Source organism: Herpailurus yagouaroundi, unplaced genomic scaffold (assembly GCF_014898765.1).
Source record: "Herpailurus yagouaroundi ecotype Mexico unplaced genomic scaffold, PumYag 77, whole genome shotgun sequence".
NCBI lineage: Eukaryota > Metazoa > Chordata > Mammalia > Carnivora > Felidae > Herpailurus > Herpailurus yagouaroundi.
This window is the reverse complement of record NW_024412388.1, coordinates 94,110,556-94,127,333: the sequence shown is the minus strand read 5'-3', so window position 1 is coordinate 94,127,333 and position 16,778 is coordinate 94,110,556. Positions and strand designations below refer to the sequence as shown.

The 16,778-nt window shown below is 48.8% G+C and overlaps 1 protein-coding gene across 1 annotated transcript; it reads right to left on the bottom strand.

The window, feature by feature from the left end:
* Positions 1–1,013: 1,013 nt before the first annotated feature.
* SYPL2 (synaptophysin like 2) lies at positions 1,014–15,583 on the bottom strand. The gene is made up of 6 exons (XM_040471223.1): positions 15,236–15,583; positions 15,001–15,075; positions 7,784–7,908; positions 6,518–6,719; positions 5,160–5,351; positions 1,014–3,799 (listed from the first exon to the last, which is right to left on the bottom strand). The coding sequence occupies exons 1-6, from the start codon at positions 15,287–15,289 to the stop codon at positions 3,647–3,649; spliced, it is 801 nt and encodes a 266-aa protein (XP_040327157.1). The 5' UTR covers positions 15,290–15,583; the 3' UTR covers positions 1,014–3,646.
* Between the last annotated feature and the right edge of the window lie 1,195 nt (positions 15,584–16,778).

The window sequence follows — 16,778 nt, the reverse complement described above, 5'->3', positions numbered from 1 at the left end:
CAGAAGGCTATCTCCGAGCCAGAGCCAGCCCCGGAACTGGGGTGGCCCCGAGGCTGCTGGTGTTTGCGGCATCTCTGCTGATCCTTCTCTCCTCCTGAGAACTGCGATCGATACCCTGTGCCGCCTCTTCCCAAACCCTGGCTGGACCCCGACTCCATCCATCACTTTGGCTTCTTTTTCTAATGAATATTTTCTCTGCTGGAAGGGCTGCTACCAAAGCCTCAGCATAGGGAGATTTCTCATCAGATCTGTCATTTTCCTTGCTATGGCCTGGAAAATACCTTAATCATTCTCTTTCTTCTCAGCTGATAACATTTCTTCCCACCCTCACACAATCAAGAGACAAAAGCCTACCCCCCCCCCACATCACACCAGAAAAGAGATACTAGTTCTCTTTTCCCTCTTCAACTCCTCACACCTCACCCCATATTAATTTCTTAAGCTAAAGGGAAACCAAATTGGAGGCAAGTAAGTCAAGGTCTGTGACCTCAAGACCTCAGACTTTCTTCTCATTTTCACCCAGGGAAGGTTCAAGTACCGCAAAGATAATCTCTGAGAGCAGAGATCCTTAACCTGAGAAAGACAGATGATCCCTAGGGGGTCCAGGAACTTGGTGAAATTGAATGCAATATTGTGTCCAAGATATAGGGAATGCAAGGTAGCATGTCAGAAGGGGGATAGAGGTGCAAGTTTGTTCAGAAATAACCTTTATAGTTAAGAGGACAAGGCATATGGCCTTCACCTCCTGACAGGAAGCTTGTCTGGGTCACAGAGCAAATGGAAACAGTATTGTGGAAGCCACTATCTCTTGCCTTTTGAGTTTACTGTAAATCTGCTAATGAGCCTCAGTTACTTTGGACAAATCGGTGCCACCAAAAGAGAAAATGCAGACTCTATTGCTTGGAGTGCAGCGTGGAAAGGAGTGGAATGATGTTTTGGTGGAAATACTGATATTTGTCCAATAACTTAAAGTAATGGGAGAAGAGGGGAAAAAAAAATCTCTGGAAGGGTTCTAGGCTTGGCTCCTTCATGGCAAATGCTTTGAAGCACTGTTTATTCAAATGTGTAATAACAAGCACCAGAAAACAACATGCAACATTCTCCCCCCACCCCGATCTTCAATCCTGGAAGTAGGAGACCTATGACCATGATAGTGGGGAGAACTCAAGTTCAGAAAAAGTCCTTGGTGGGTACCCTGGCAGAGTCAGAATTTAGGAGGGCAAAGGGCAAATGCCCTGCCTGTTAGCCTCCTGCAGTGTGAAGAAACCAGACACGGTCTCCTACCTTAGGCCCTACTAGGCAAAGCAGTAGTGCCAGCCCTGACTAGAGGGGATGTGAGTCCTATGAGGACAGCTCTGCCCTCAGCACTTGGCTGGAGGTTATGAGGTGAAGTAGCCTTTCCTCTTAGGGTGGTCATGGAGAGGCCATAGCCTAAATCAAGGCCCTTCTGGATGAGAACAAGCTAGGCTCTTGAGAAAGAGAAAGAGCCTTCTCTGCTCTAGGGAGAGTTCTGGGCTAGGAGTCCTTGGCAGGAGTGAATATCCACCCCACTACCCTTCCCCTAGCTCAAGGGCCAGTTGCTAACTTCAGCCCCCAAATGAGAACACTTTATCCATCACATTTCAAATAAATTATAAATACATACACAGAATCCAAACAAAGTTCCAGTAGAAGCTGCTCACAGACCCTCACAGGGGCCAGTTTAGAGAAAAATGGTCACCTCTTTGTTCTCTGTGTCTCTGGAGCTGCAGGCAAAACTGTTCCCCCCTTTTCCTTGAGTAACCATGGGGACAGCTCAGGACAGAGAGAGGTTCAGACTTAGAAACACTCTCATCCCCATCTCCTCTCCTCTCTCCTCAAATCCCTCCCCCAAAATCTAAAAAGAAAAATAAAACAAAAAACCTAATTATTTCACTGAAGGATTCTGGAGCATTTGAGGATGTAAATCTCACACTCCCCCTGTCAAGTGGGGAAACTCTGACCCAAAGAAATGACGGGCCCCAAATCAAAGGTCCTGTCTTCTGGGTACCCCAGGAAAGTGCACATTACTGGGGATGGTGTTTAGGGAGGTGAGAAGGTGGGAAGGGATGACTCAGTCCTGAGGAGAAATTGGCACAGGGCACATTCACCTTTGGGATGATAAGTGGGCTAATTGGCACTGGATCAGAAAATGGCTGGATTCTTCCTTCTTCATCCTTCCCTGAGCAGCCCTATGGCCAGGGCAGACTGAAGTGCTTCGAGCTGGGTAGGAGATGGATGGCCCTTTCCCAGTCAGCATTGACTCTTAGGCCCTGGGGTCCAGAGAGGGACTGAAGGAGGTATCAGAAAGAGGAGACATATCAAAGACAAATATGGAACTGGGTCCCGAAGTGAAGAAGCACCAATAGCATTGGCCTGCCCTGGACTGGGGGTTTGGGTGGGGAGGGATAGAGCCTGGGAGAAATGAGGAAGCAGGGGAGGAACAGAGGGCAAACCGAGATGGTGTGTCCTTTCGTAAAGGTGAGATAGGGGAGTATGAAAGAGGGGCCACAGAAGGAGTTGGGGGTTTGGGGGCAAATGAGCAGAGCATGAGGAAGAAATAGGCCCATCCATCCATGTCCTGGGGCTCTGGGGCAACTTAGCCTCATGGTGGTCCTCTGGGCCCTTCCAAAGCCCCTATATGGCCCCATAGGAATGAAAGGAAAGCCTGGACAGACATGGAAAAGGATCTTCAGTGCCTCAGGCCCAAGAGATTGGGGAAGGGAGATGGACAGAGAGGTTGGAGGCAGAGAGGGCTAAAAGGGAGTTGCTCCTAGACCCCTCATCTAGTGTCCCCTGTGTGAGACTAAGCCCAAGAAGGAGGACAGGGAAGAAGGTCAGGGGTTTCTAAGGCAAGTACAAGTTTACTATTGGTGGAAGGTGCACCAGCCTGGAGGGGTGGGAGGGCTAAGGGAATAGAAGAAACTGCTTCCCCAGCAAGTTTCCTGGCTTCAGTTTCTTGAAGTTGCAACCCAGTTGCAATATATCTGCTCCCCATTGAGTCTGGGTCTCATCAGGAGCCCCTACAGGGCTGTCTTCTAGACTAGTTGGCCTCCTGGGTTCCCACATGGTAGGCTCTGTGGGCAAGCAGATGCCAGAGGAAAAAGTGGGAAGCATACCGGGCTCAGGCTGACTGGAGATCAGGGCAGACACAAGGCTTAGATAACAACCATTGAAGAGGGGTCACTAAACCACTGGTGGGCCCTTCATGCAAGGGACCAGGAAGAAGGCTGCCAGCCAATTTCCCCTCCCCCCACTTTTATTGAAGCTGACAGGTTGATAGAAGTGGCTGCTAGGAACCAGTCTCCTGCCCCCAAACCTCTCCTGCAATGGGAGGCTGTAAGTGTACGAGGAAGACCCCAAGCAAAATGTTGGGGTCCAGGCCGTAGACAAGAAGCACTGAGCTCCTGCCATCCGAGGCTCCAGCAAGAGGAGAGATAGGAAGCCACTGGTAGGGCCGCTGGGGTTTCTGACAGCTGATGCCTGCCCATCCATCGACGACGTCTCAAAGCTCAAAGCCCAGAATGATGGAGGAGGGGAGTTGGAGAAGGAGGAAGAGGGAGGTCCTGGAAGCTGGAGGTGGTTGAAGAGGTGCTGTCCTGTTCAGGAGTAGCCAGGTGGGAGCTGCTTACTGCTTCTCCACCGCTCCCTGCTCAGCTGCGCTCTCCTGGCTGGGGCCCTGGCCCTGGTCCTGGTCCTGGCCCTGCCCATGCCACGGGGTCTCCTTGAACACAAACCAACAGTTCCCGGCCCACAGGAAGAAGTTGATAAAGCCGAAGAGCTGCAAAGACATCAGGGAAGTTTGTGAGAATAGTAAGGGGGGAACTGTGGGAACAGGGAGGAGGAGTTCCTGTGAGGGGTGAAGGAAGAGGCACAGGGGGCTCAGAAGACTAAAACACAGAGAACTGGAGATACAGGCAGGGTTCAATGCTGATACCCACTAAGGGGCTCTCTGGCAAAAGTCCCTAACTGTCCACAGCATGCACCCAGGTTGTAGCTTGGTTGCTAGGAGAGTCTGGCCCCTGGAGTGAAGCATCATGCAAAGCAGAGCAAGGAGCAGGGGCTCTGGCGGCGCTTTCCAAAGCACTGTTAGGAGTGCCTTTTTCAAGGGTGGGTGTGACCAGAGCTGTCCAAGGTGCTCCTTTCTTAAGACCAGGGACCCAGCCTGGGCTATATTCAACTATTTATTCAAAAATACTTAAAAACCTATCAGCAGGAAGTATTGGGGTGGGGGAGGTGAACTGATGTCAAAGCAATTAGCGTCGAAATGCATTAAAAATCAGATGGTTTGATGGATGAAGGGAGGCGGGTAGATGTGTGATAAAGCAAGTCTAGTAAAATGTTAATGGTGCAGTTTAGGCGATGAGTGTGTGGGTGTTCATTGTAAAATTCTTTCAACTTTGATGTGTGAAAATTTTTACAATAAAATGTTGGGGGCTAAAACTGATCAGCAGGGTTCCAGCAAGTTCTAGAAGGCTCCCTGGTGTGCCAGCGATTAAACCCTTCAGTTGCTGGGCCTTGAAGAGTTCCAGGCCATTTTCAGGGCAGGGCTAAGGTGACAGGGGGCATTTGAAAAGCTTCAGGCCTCAGCTATCTACCAATTGATATGGAAAGATTTCCCCATTCTAACAACTGGGATGGCCAAACACATGCATACCTGCCGGACCCACACCTGCCCAAAACCCCTTTCCAGTCTAGAGGCCTGAGTGACAGTGAACCCCTTCTCACTCACTCTGGGTCTGCTCCCAGCCGTGAGCCCAGCCACAGCCTGTGCTCTCCTTCATATGCTTGCATGTGCACACATACACACACAAACACATATTGTAAAGGAGGAGTGGGAAACAGTCACAAAGGGCATGCCTGGATGTGGGGAGAAGGGAAATGGGAAGACAGAGTACAGAAGGAGGAAAGAACAGGAGGCTAAATGGCTCTTGGGTTCCCCCCAAACCAAAATGTCTTCTCAGGGTCAGCCAGGGACCAGCAGCTATCCTTAGGTGCTAGGGTCACCGGCTCCAGTTGTAAGGGATGCCAGCTGGAGAGACACCCTCTCTTTTTGTCCCAGAACCTGCTAGCCGGGACAGGCCTGGGCATCTGGGATAGCACTGCCTCCCCCGGTCCCCTTCGGTGGCCACAGGTCTCACCACAGAGATGTTGGCCAGTCCCATGGAGGGTGTGGCCCCAGCGCTGCACACTGCTTCCTCTCCATGGCACACAGACATGGCTGCGGTCAGGCTGGATGGCCGTGTGGCCCCCTTGATGTCTGTCAAGCCCTTGCCCCAGGCCGCTGCAGCTACCAGCCAGAAGAAGGTGAAGGAGACAGTCACGCAGAAGTCCTGAAAGGAGCAGAGGAACAAGAAATACACTCAGAAAGACCCCCGTGGTTACTTCTTTTCCTCTTGCCAGAATGCATTGGGATCCTGGGGTCCCAGGACAGCCACCTCTTCCTATCTACCCAATACTTAGAACCTCTGGGAGCCCAGATCATCTTAAGGAATCTGTTCAATGCCACCAAAGGAACCCTGCTACCCAGGGCCACCCCTCCCCATGCCCTCAGAACTGAGGTCAGGCAACAATGTATCAAGGCACCTGCTGGTCAATGTTACCCCCACATCCAAGTGGCCTAAACTCCCCACTCTCCCCTTCAAGCTTTTCCTCTGGTCACCATTGTTCAGCTACAACTGGTGTCAGAGTGAGAGCAGACTGCAAGAGACAAATGGGGTCCCCTGAAGCACCCCTTCCACCTTGCATGCCTGGGATAAGGAGACAGTAAAGGGGGAATAATATTAATGATAGCCAACACTTACTGAAGCTAACTATATACCCGATATTTTACATGCATTTTCACTTCATCTCCCCCAAACACTATGAAATGGGTATTATTTTTTTTATGTTTCTTTTTTTTTTTTTTTTTTGAGAGAGAGAGAGAGACAGAGAGAGAGAGAGAAAGAAAGAAAGACAGAACACAAGTGGGGAAGGGGCAGAGAGAGAGGGAAACACAGTATCTGAAGCAGGCTCCAGGTTCAGAGTCATCAGCACAGAGGTTGACCCAGGGCTGGAACCCACAAACTGTGACCTCATGACCTGAGCCGAAGTGGGACACTTAACACCCCCTGAGCCACCCAGGCGCCACCGAGATGGGTATTATTTTATCCCCATTTTATATTGAGGAAACTGAGGTTTATAGAGGATAAGTGGCTTGTCCAAGAGCACAGAGCCAGTAAGGGACCGCCCTGGAATTTGAACCCAGGCAGCCCAACTCCAGAGCCCACTTCTTGATGCTGTTATGCCTCCTGTGAGCACAGCAAGTGACAGAAAGTTGGTAGAGGCAGAGTCATCGGAGCTGTGGGAACCACAGAACCCGAGGGGATCAACAAGGAAGAGCTGGCAGGGAGATTCAGGAGCTTCCACATATGGGTGTCCTCCCCTCTCACTCTGACATCAGTCTCAGAAAGCACATCTCTCAGTTTCTCCACCCCACTTCTGGCCTCTGCTTACTCACCACCAGGGGGAAACGCTTGTTCTCTGCGTAGAGGTTGTGGAAGCGCAGGTAGACAACTAGTGCAGCCATGGTGTAGAAGAAGGAAAAGATGCCCAGGGTCACAAAGAACTCAGCGGGAGCAGAGAAATCCCCCATCAGGTGCATAGTCTTGGAGGTGGAGTCATCGTCGCAGAGGGGCATCTCATACTGGACCCGGTTCAACCTGCAGGTGGCAGGGGATGCCATCCTAAGCTCGGGGCAATCCTCTTCCTGTGGAGGCAGAAGACTGTACCTGCCCTAGGGGTAGTCCTGTGCTCATTCTCACCCTGGGACTCTTACAGAGCCAAGAAAGGGGGTGTGTGGGGAGGAATGCTTCTGGAGGAAACCCTGCAGTCAAAACAGGAATCTCCCTGGAATTCTGGTCAAACTCTACCTCCCGTTCAGCCACTACCCCACACTCGTCTACTTTGCCCAGATATGGTGACCGTGTAGTTCCAAGGATCTCCAGGGCCCTTCAGGTCACTACCACAATAATCCATCTATTTCTTATAGTCAAACCACCAGGGAGATCAGCTTCATTTTGCCCCTGGGAAAGGGGCACACAGGCCCACAGTGGCCAGGTTAGTTTGGACTTTCCCATTCCCAGGCCTTAGTCAGGCCCCCCAAATGAGACTATATGGGATAAAATAAGGAGAGAAAAACAAACACCCTGCAATATACAAGAGATAGTTAATCGTTGGTACTAAAAATTTCTGGAAAGACAAGTCCTATTCCCAGTTCTCCTCTGAACAGTTGGGACTCCCCTCCCTAAGCTCCCAAGTAGCCCAGAAAAAGTATTCTTTTCTGCCTCCTGGTCAAGGTGCACATCCTTGTACTCTAGTGGTACCAGGTGAGCACCCCATGTCAACTCTTTAGGATCTTAGTACTAACAAGTTCCCTAACCTTCAAGGCAGGGAGGAGGTTGCTGAAGGTCAGAAGGACCTGCCCAACTAGCTGAGATTCGTATAAGCCTCCATCCCCAATTGCATGGTTTTTTTCTGTAGGAACTATGTTATACTTGCTATTGGTTATCTATGGACTGGAACATTATTATGACAATGATTGATCTGAGGTTCCCCGATATTCTTCTATGGTTAGTCTGGAAAGGACCCAAGTCCTGTAGTTCTATTTGAACCTGGAGCGGCACTCAACAAAAGGCCTTTAAGTTTCTAGAGAAGGAAGAGACCAAGCAGGTCCTGCCAAATAAGCGAGAGAGGCTGTGTGGGGTCAGAATCAATTCCTGCTCACCTGAAGGGATAGCCGAACAAAACAATGATGGAGCTCACATCCTTGGCTTCGTTGTTGCAGCGAACTGTTGCTCCTGTCTCCCCGCTGTAGGAGCCGCAGGACCCGAAGGCGAAAATAGCAAAGAGCTGAGGGAGAGGGAAGCCCCTTTGAGAGTCGGAAGGTATATCTCTTCAGAACCACCTTCTGACTCTTAACAGGTGCAGATACGGTGGAGGGGACCAGGATTTCCTTTAATCAACTCCCTCCTGGGGCACCTGGGTGGCGCAGTCGGTTAAGCGTCTGACTTCAGCCAGGTCACGATCTCGCGGTCCGTGAGTGATCTCGCGGTCCATGAGTTCGAGCCCCGCGTCGGGCTCTGGGCTGATGGCTCGGAGCCTGGAGCCTGTTTCCGATTCTGTGTCTCCCTCTCTCTCTGCCCCTCCCCCGTTCATGCTCTGTCTCTCTCTGTCCCAAAAATAAAAAAAAAAACGTTGAAAAAAAATTAATCAACTCCCTCCTGGGTAGGGACCCGTGGCTTCCATTGGTCTTCCAGCCTCAGGATGCTGTGTTCACTGCATCTGAGTCGTGGACCAAACAGTCAAATGAATGAGGTTGACTTTGAGTGGTGTCTGGGGGGAAGATAGAGAGAAAGAAGAAATGGACAGTTTCCACATCTCGCCATTGGATGTGACAGTGGAGAATATAGGTAGCCTCCTTAAGATGATAAGCAACACAATTTAGGCTTTTGTAAACTTCTAGGATAAAGGTGGACTTGAATTCCACACCCCCCCCCCCAAGGGAGAGGCACCCTAGAAATAGATTACTCTGTGATGAGATCAGGCATGCTTTGGGATTCTTTCCATTTCTCCTTTGAAGCTGTCATTGAATCTTGTGGTTACCTTGTTGCTAACTTCCAGGGGCTTCCAGCCTCACTGGAGGTATAGCGAGAAGTGGCAACTTCCACTTCCACCAAGCCTTCAGAGGGGCCAAGCGGGGAAGAGCTATGCTCCTCTTCCTCCAAAGGTACTTTTCCTTGCAGCAACAATGCTGGCTGCGTCCATGCTGACAGTCCTGGCCCACGCCCAGAGCAAAGTACCTTCCACTTGCCTCATCAGCCTCCACTGTTCCCCCCGCAGTGTTTCCCCTTGTTATCTGTTGATGCTGCCATTGCTCAGTGTTAAGAACCAGAAGCATTTCAGGTCACTTGAATTGTTTTCCTCTCCACCTTTCATCACATTTTACTAAACCTCCTGTCTTGAGTGAAATGAAATTTCCTCAACCTATGATTTTCTAATTTCTTTCTGGGGAAACACACTGGTTAGAAAAGGAGGTGAGAAACTGGAATCACTTATCCTCCCGCATCATCTGTTCAGGCCCCGTTTCCTGTGCACTTACCTTATACGGGCTTGTATATGATGTAATCATTCTTATTAAGCACAGAGCTTATTCTGTTAATGATCATTTTCTGTATATTTCTCCATATCTTGGACATTAAGCACCTAGAAGACAGCTCATCTAGATCCCAGGCTTGCACCCAGAGTTTAGAATAGAGTTATGTGCACGTGATTTTGCTAACTCTTGATAGCGTTACGGAGTTTTGAAAAGAGACCTGGATTAGGAGTTTGGAAATCTGGATTCTAGTCCTGGCCCTGTCACTGATGAGCTGGGTGGCCTCTAATAAATAACTCTGTTCTCGGAGTCTCCGTTTTCCCGTCTGTTGAACAAGGGGTTTGGAGCAGGCAATCGAGAGGCCTTTCTCCCACTGGATGGGGGTAATACTATCAGCGTGCTCTTGGCCGGGCTTGCCGGCAGCTGTGCTCTGCCCCTCAGCGGTGTCCGGTGCCACTGCCCCGCCTTGCATTGCCTGCCCTGGCAGATCTTCTCCATGCTGGAGCCATTGACCCATCTCTAAAGGTCACAATGAGCACCTCTTTTTCCAGGAGGTTTAGTTCAGACAACTGAGAATTGTCTCCATTGTAAAAAAAAACATCCAGGAAAGGAGACAGTATAACTCTCTCCAATGCCTGAATAGCCTCCTCATCTGGCTTAATTTACAGAGACTGCAGTAGAGCCCTGTTTGCTTATCTTGACAGAGCTGAAGAGAATTTGCCTAAAGCCTCTGTATCATTACCCTTTATATACTCCAAGCCTCCTCACTGGCATAACAATGATGCTTCTCTAGCTCTTCCTCATAGGAATTCTCTAACTTTTGTCAGCTCTATGAGCCTCTTGCAAGTAGCTTCTGGTGCTCAGAACTGGACACATAATTTAGAGCATCACATTCTAAGAAGGGCAGCATAGTTTTACCCAATAAAGTCCCCTAAGAAAATAGGTATTCCTAATTTGGGGCAACGGATGGTGAGTTATGGAGCCTTCTCTTCACTAGCACTTCCTTGGCAGGCACTCCTGAACATCTACAGAAAGATGACACTTATGGAGCACCTACTGTGTACTGGCACTGTCCTAAGCACTATCATTTAGTAGTGAATAAAAGAGAAAAAATCTCTGTCTTCATGGAGCCTGTACCCTAGAGCTGCACTATCCACAATGCTACGTAGCCACTAGCCAAGTGTGGCTATTTACATTCAACTTCATTAAAATTTAAAACAATTAAAAATTCACAGTGGCTCAGTCACATTTAGCCACATTTCAGGTGCCACATTTCAATAGCCACACATGACTAGCAGGTACCATATTGGACAACACAGATAATAGAACTTTTTCGTCACTGCCCAAAGTTCTGCTGTGTCTGGATGATCACCTTGAGGTTCTGAAAATCCTGAATCCTGCTCTCTGATTCCTCAGAGAGTAAAATATACCATGAATAACTTTAGCACTAGCTGCATCCTCTTCTATTCTGATTCTTTGAAAGTCAGGAATCCCTAAACACCTTACATAGCTCTTTATAAACCAGAATATATAATTAAATCTGAACATCACACAGTCACAAGATGACAAATCGCATAAAGGTTGTTATGTAAGTGGACAATGGGAAAAATCTGAGGGGAACTTCAAAGATTCACAGGACGGCAGAGCAAAAATGATCTTAGAGATTATCAAGCCCCATGGTCTCATTTCACAGAGGTAGAAACTAAAGTCCCAAAAGATTAAGTGACTCTCCCAGGGTCACATTTAGCCATTGTGAGGGCCAGCCTTAGAATTCACATCTCTTGATTCCCTGTCCAGTGCTCTTTCTACTTAATCAACGAAAAGTTATTAAGCATTATTGTGCCAAGTGCTGGAAACACAAAGATGAGTAAGACCCGGTACCTTCTTTTAAGAGTTTACATCCGGAAAAAGAAAAAAAAAAGTGTCATGCTCAAACAAATAAATAAAATAAAATTCTGCATCATAAAATTATTGAGGCTAAAAAGGGAGATCTCTCCTATGTTCAGGGAGGATTGTAAGGAGGCAGGGAGTAGCTCTGCACCTGGCATGCAGGAGCAGAGAAAGACCTGAGCCCATTCCACCTTTCTGTACCAGATTTGCTTTCTTCCCTAAATGTACCAGGTGACTGAACCACTGGGAAGAGCGGGAAAGAACTGAAACCATCCGTGTCACCAAGCATAAGGGTTTCTGAGTTGAGCAAACTGCTCAAAAAGAACAGGAGCCAAGGAGAGAGAGAGAGACAGAGAGGAGAGAGACAGAGACAGAGAGAGAGTCCCTGAGACAGGGAAGGGGTGGATCTCTGAAGTTCTGATGCCAACCTTCCACCTTCCTCCTCTTGGACCTGTATTGCTAGGGACAGAGATGGTCCTATATTGCTCTCCACACCCTCCTCCTCCTGCCTCTGTATCTCTTTGGGAAAGATGTCAAAATAACCTTGCCAGTTAGGTGCTGACTTACTTGATGGTGATGATCCTTGGTCAGCCTTGGGGACACTACCATCCCTAGTTAGTGCAGAGCACAAGACAAGATCTCCCCTCCAATCTTACCCCTACAGTCATCTTATTGGTTTGATGGACTCTAATAGTATTCATTCTCATTTCCCCACACCAACTGAAATAGTTTATTTTCATTATAGAGACCCCAGAGCCAAGTAAGTGGCTTTGGCACCTCAAATTATTGATCAGGGGTACAGTTAATAATGATATGACTTATTATGGGAACAGTGACAGAGTAATCCAGGAGGTTCCTTTGTGCCTTACCCTCAAAGTGAGGATCTGGCAGTGATGTTTGAATAATCCAACCAAAGGACAAGTCTAGCTGAGAGTATGCATAAAGAGGAGATTTGGGAAGGGGCGCCTGGGTGGCGCAGTCGGTTAAGCGTCTGACTTCAACCAGGTCACGATCTCACGGTCCGTGAGTTCAAGCCCCGCGTCGGGCTCTGGGCTGATGGCTCAGAGCCTGGAGCCTGTTTCCGATTCTGTGTCTCCCTCTCTCTCTGCCCCTCGCCCGTTCATGCTCTGTCTCTCTCTGTCCCAAAAATGAATAAACATTAAAAAAAAATTTTTTTTAATAAAAAAAATAAAAAAATAAAAAAAAAAAAGAGGAGATTTGGGGAAAGGGGAGGTTTGGGAACAGGAGGAAAGGGAACCAACACTTGCTGAATATCTCCTGGACTGTCTGGGCTGAATGCTTGGATGCTTTACAGAAATTACCTCTTAGAATCCTCCCAGTGAACCCATGAGATGGATCTTACCCTCATTTACAGATAAGAAACTGAGGCCTACAAAGATTTTGTTACTTACCCTAGGTACCTCAGATTCTATGGCTAGAAATCAGAGGACGCTGCATTTAAACCAAAGCCCATTGACCTAAAAATCTGCCTTTTTCCTTTTTTAAGGAAGCCAGTTCTTTAATACTTGGTCTATACCCGTGTTATTTTGCTAGCTTTCTGCAGACTTAGTGAGACTCCAGAACTGGGAATTGAAGTGAGATTAATTTCTGAATTAAAAAAAAGCCAAGCTCTAAGCCAAGCTCCTGAATAATAAAAGACTAGCATTGCTTTCTTCTTACTAGGATTCCAGCAAAATTGCTTTTTGATAACAATGACAACAAGTTTTCAAGTATCGATAAATGGATGATCTGTGTTTTCTTTTTCTTTTTCATTTTTTTTCCTTTTCCAGTCAGGGTCATTTGATCCCCTCGAATAAGGAAATGAGTGAAAATCCCAAATGACATTTTCACTGTCATTTCTGGTGCTGGTTCCTGTGTACTTTTATATTAGCTCATCCTGCAGAGACTCGGGCAAGTGAAACTCACACTCTGAATTCAGGCTGCTAGGATGGCAGTAAAGCAAATCATGTCTCCCTTTGATGCTGCCCTTCGAATGAAGGCTGAGTTCAGAGTCTAGCCCTGGGCCCCTGGATTTAGCACTATGAGAGAAAGGCATCACCCCCCTCTAAGAAGCTGAGGATCATAAAAGTCAAACGGTTCTTAACTCTTAGGGATCAGTGCTGACCCTGGGAGGAGACTGGATCATTTTCCTAGGCATTGTTTTGTGCAGCCTTTACAGAAATGTGGGTATTGGAGAAGGAGGGCATTGAGACAAGGATAGAAGAATTGAAGAGGGAAGCTTTACAGAATCCCCCCATGAAGGATGATTCCATGGTCTAATAACCTCATTGTTTCCCTCATCCCTTGACAGTCTTTCTCAAATTTCCCTTAGATCCATTTGTCTAGTTTAATGATAAAATTGTACTCTTATATTTCAGGTTCTGCTCCTCATAATGGTTCCCTAGTTCTGGATGGCAGTCACATGGGGGCTTAATAACATTCTTATATGGCCACCACTGGTACTCAAGTGGTGGGTCAGAACAGGGAAGTGGGGGAGGTGAAAGAGCTCAGTCAGCAGTCCATCCAACTGCTCTTGAGGCGGTAGGGAGACTGGAAAGTCCCCATCAGATCCCAGAGTTTGCACTTGGGAGCTCCTTGCCTGGCCTGTAGCCCCAGTCAAGGTCTCAGATATCCACAGATAACCCCAAATGCACTATTGCCCCTGAATTCCAGATCTGATGATTCTCATCCAAACGATGATTCAGGCAGGACTCAGTGACACAGTGCTAACTCCTGTCTCCAGTGAGTTAAAAGCCCTTTAGAACTCAATCATCCTCAGTATTAACAGTAACTTATTCCCTAGCTGAATTCTGTGCTGAAAGCACATTAATTAAGTTATTCACACACCATTGGGTGTGTGGACTGTCTAACTTAAATCTCTTCAGTTATAGTGCACTAAATGCTCCCAACTAGTTTTCATGATTTGAAAGAATGACTGCACCTGTCCACATTCCTAACTTATACTCAGGAGGCCTTGGGCACTTATAAGGACAGAGAACATACCAATATCTCAAAGCACCAGTGAGACAAGGAGATGGTATTTGCCCTGGACAGTTACAGAGGAAACTGAGGCCATGGGCAAGTGATTTCTTCAAGGTCACAGGGTGAGTCTAATGAAGGACAATATTCTAGCATACCAACCATTTAGAGCAGAAGGGGACCCTCGGGATGGTGTGATCAACATTTAACTAATGTTGAAAACTGAGGTCCAAAGAAGTGACTTGCCCTAGGTCACATAGCTGGAAAAGGCAGGACCACATCTGAAACCCAGAGCCCCAGCTTCCCAGCTCAATGTTTTATCTTATTCTACAAGCCACATTTTGGCCATAGTGTGATTTTTATTGTCTTGATATTTTTTCTTTTATTTAATCCTAGAGCCATAGGCTTCATTCATTCATTCATTCATTCATTCATTCACTCTCTTACTCAGTTACAGGAACCCAGATTACTTTAGTGATCTCGGCAGGACAACCGCCAGCCAGACAGGACCCTGTCTCCCGAGTCAACCTTCAGGATCAGTCAGGTCCTGGTGGGTTTGGAGGCCGGACGGTTTCCCTCGCCCGCCTCATTCCCTCCTCTGCCCTCCGTGGATTTCCTTCTCCTCCTTGTCCTCCCTCCCCCCTCCTGCCACCGAAGAGTGGTATGTGCAGGATCAGAGTTCTGGAAAGGTTACACCCGGGTCCTCTCGCTCGGGTGAAATGTGAGCGCCCTGGGCAAGGGCTCCTTGCACATAGAAGGACCGAATCCCGGACTCCAAATGCCTTGCTCCTCACCCTCCTGCCATCAAGTGCTGGAGAAGCACCCCGGCCGCCCCTCCCCCGCCCACCTGTCGCCGCCCCCCACCCTTCCGCCAGGGCCGGCCGCAGCACCTCCCCGCCCCCCCACTCCGGCCACATTGCTTCGGGTCAGCGTCACAGTCCAGGCTCCCGAAATAGCCCGCGGCTGGAGCATCGACTCACCCACTGGAGAACTTTGATGAAGCCCAGAGGCTCCTCCAGCCGCCTCCAGCGCATGCCCACCAGCAGACGGTCCACCTGCGGACACGGGGCCGACGACGGGTCAGGGCGGTGGGGGGCCCAGGAAAGCGCCGGTTTTCCTCCCACTCCCACTCGGGAGAGGGGACGGAATAAGGGTCCGGCCCAACCCTGAGGTGGAGAAGGGGTGGTAAGACAGCCTCGGGCGCGCGGGGAGTACCTGCTGGCGCGGTGACTTGTCCGCTGCGCGACTCGGGCCCTCCGTCGAAGACATGCTGGCGCAGCGGGTCCGGGGCGCAGCGCGGGGGCTCGGCTCCCTGGCCGGGAGGCTGTGGGCACCGCGGTCGGGCCGGCGACTGCTGGCCGGCGGCGGGGGCAGCGAGCGGTGCGGGAGCGCGGACGGCCGTCGGCGGCCCGGGCTCCAGGCTGGCGGGGCGGGTCGCGGGGGCGCTGCAGCTCGCGCTCGCGGAGGCCGGGACCGAGGCTCAGCCCCTCCGGCTGCAGAAAGCCCTCGAGTCCGATTCAAACTTCTGTCAAACTCTGGAGCGCACTTGGCAGCCGAGTCACGTGGCGTGCGCTAGCGAACCCTCCTCCCGCCCCCTCTGCTCCCCGTCGGCCGGCAGGGCGCCTTAAAGGGACCTGTGGCTTCTGCGGGCAGTTTGGCCGCGAGGGGGCTCAAGTTCGTTGCCAGAAGCCTCCAGGGCCAGTCCCAAGCCCTACACGACAGCCGCTCCAACTCATGGCCAAAGTCGGAACTAGCCTGGCGCTCTGGAACGCACGGGTTCTTGTTTTATCTTTTCCTATTTGCGCGGATTTGGAGCCGCTCTGCGCCGTTTTTCTCTTCTTCCACACCACAATACCCAGAACCGACATGATTTTCATCAAGCATTATCAGTGTTGAGATAAGCTTCTAAACCTTAAGGTTAACAAACTGCTTGCTTTCAAAATCTCCAAGAGCCACTACAAGAGGGAATGGGCAACAGAACAGAAATTGCTCACTTTTTATTGTCTCGTTACGCTATTGTTTAATTTTTTAACAACAAAAGGTATTCATATATTAATGACTTAAAAGTTATTAATCATTAAAAAGTATAAACTCGATCTCCTTTAAAATGGAGAGTGAAAATAGTCTTTGAGGAATAGGGAACTTAGAGAATAATTTGCATTGAAAAGTTGACATTGTTGCATTATGATTGACCTTCAATCGGTGCCCAATTTTCAAAAAGTGTTAGGAGCCCCAAGTGAGCAATCATGAATATTACACATTCGGTTTACTGGATTGTAAGTGTAAGTAGTGTAAGTGTAAGTAGTGAAAGGTTAAGTGATTTGTCCAAGGTCACTGAGTGAGCCATGGGGCTGCAGCCAGGTGGAAAGAACCGGCCTGTTCTTCTGAAGAATTGACTTGTAAATATGGATCCCCCTCGTCACAAAGTCATTAATTGGAGTTCTCCTCTGGTAATTTAGAATGACTGCTTTTTGAACAAACATTTAGCTATTGTTAATACAATTCATTCCCTCATTGAGCAAGTGCCTTCCCGAGGTTAGGGTAGAAGGGAGTGACTGGACTTGAAAGAAACTTCTCTAGCATATTTCCATTGCAAATCTAGAGGAAATAAGAAACAACTGAGTCCCCAATCCAATTTTTAACACATTGTTCTGCAGTTTGAGGTTCCTTTACTATAGAATAGGAATAATAGTGTCTGCCCTACTTATTGCATCAGGTCAGCATGAGGATTAAGTGGTGTAAGGTGTGTAAATGCCCA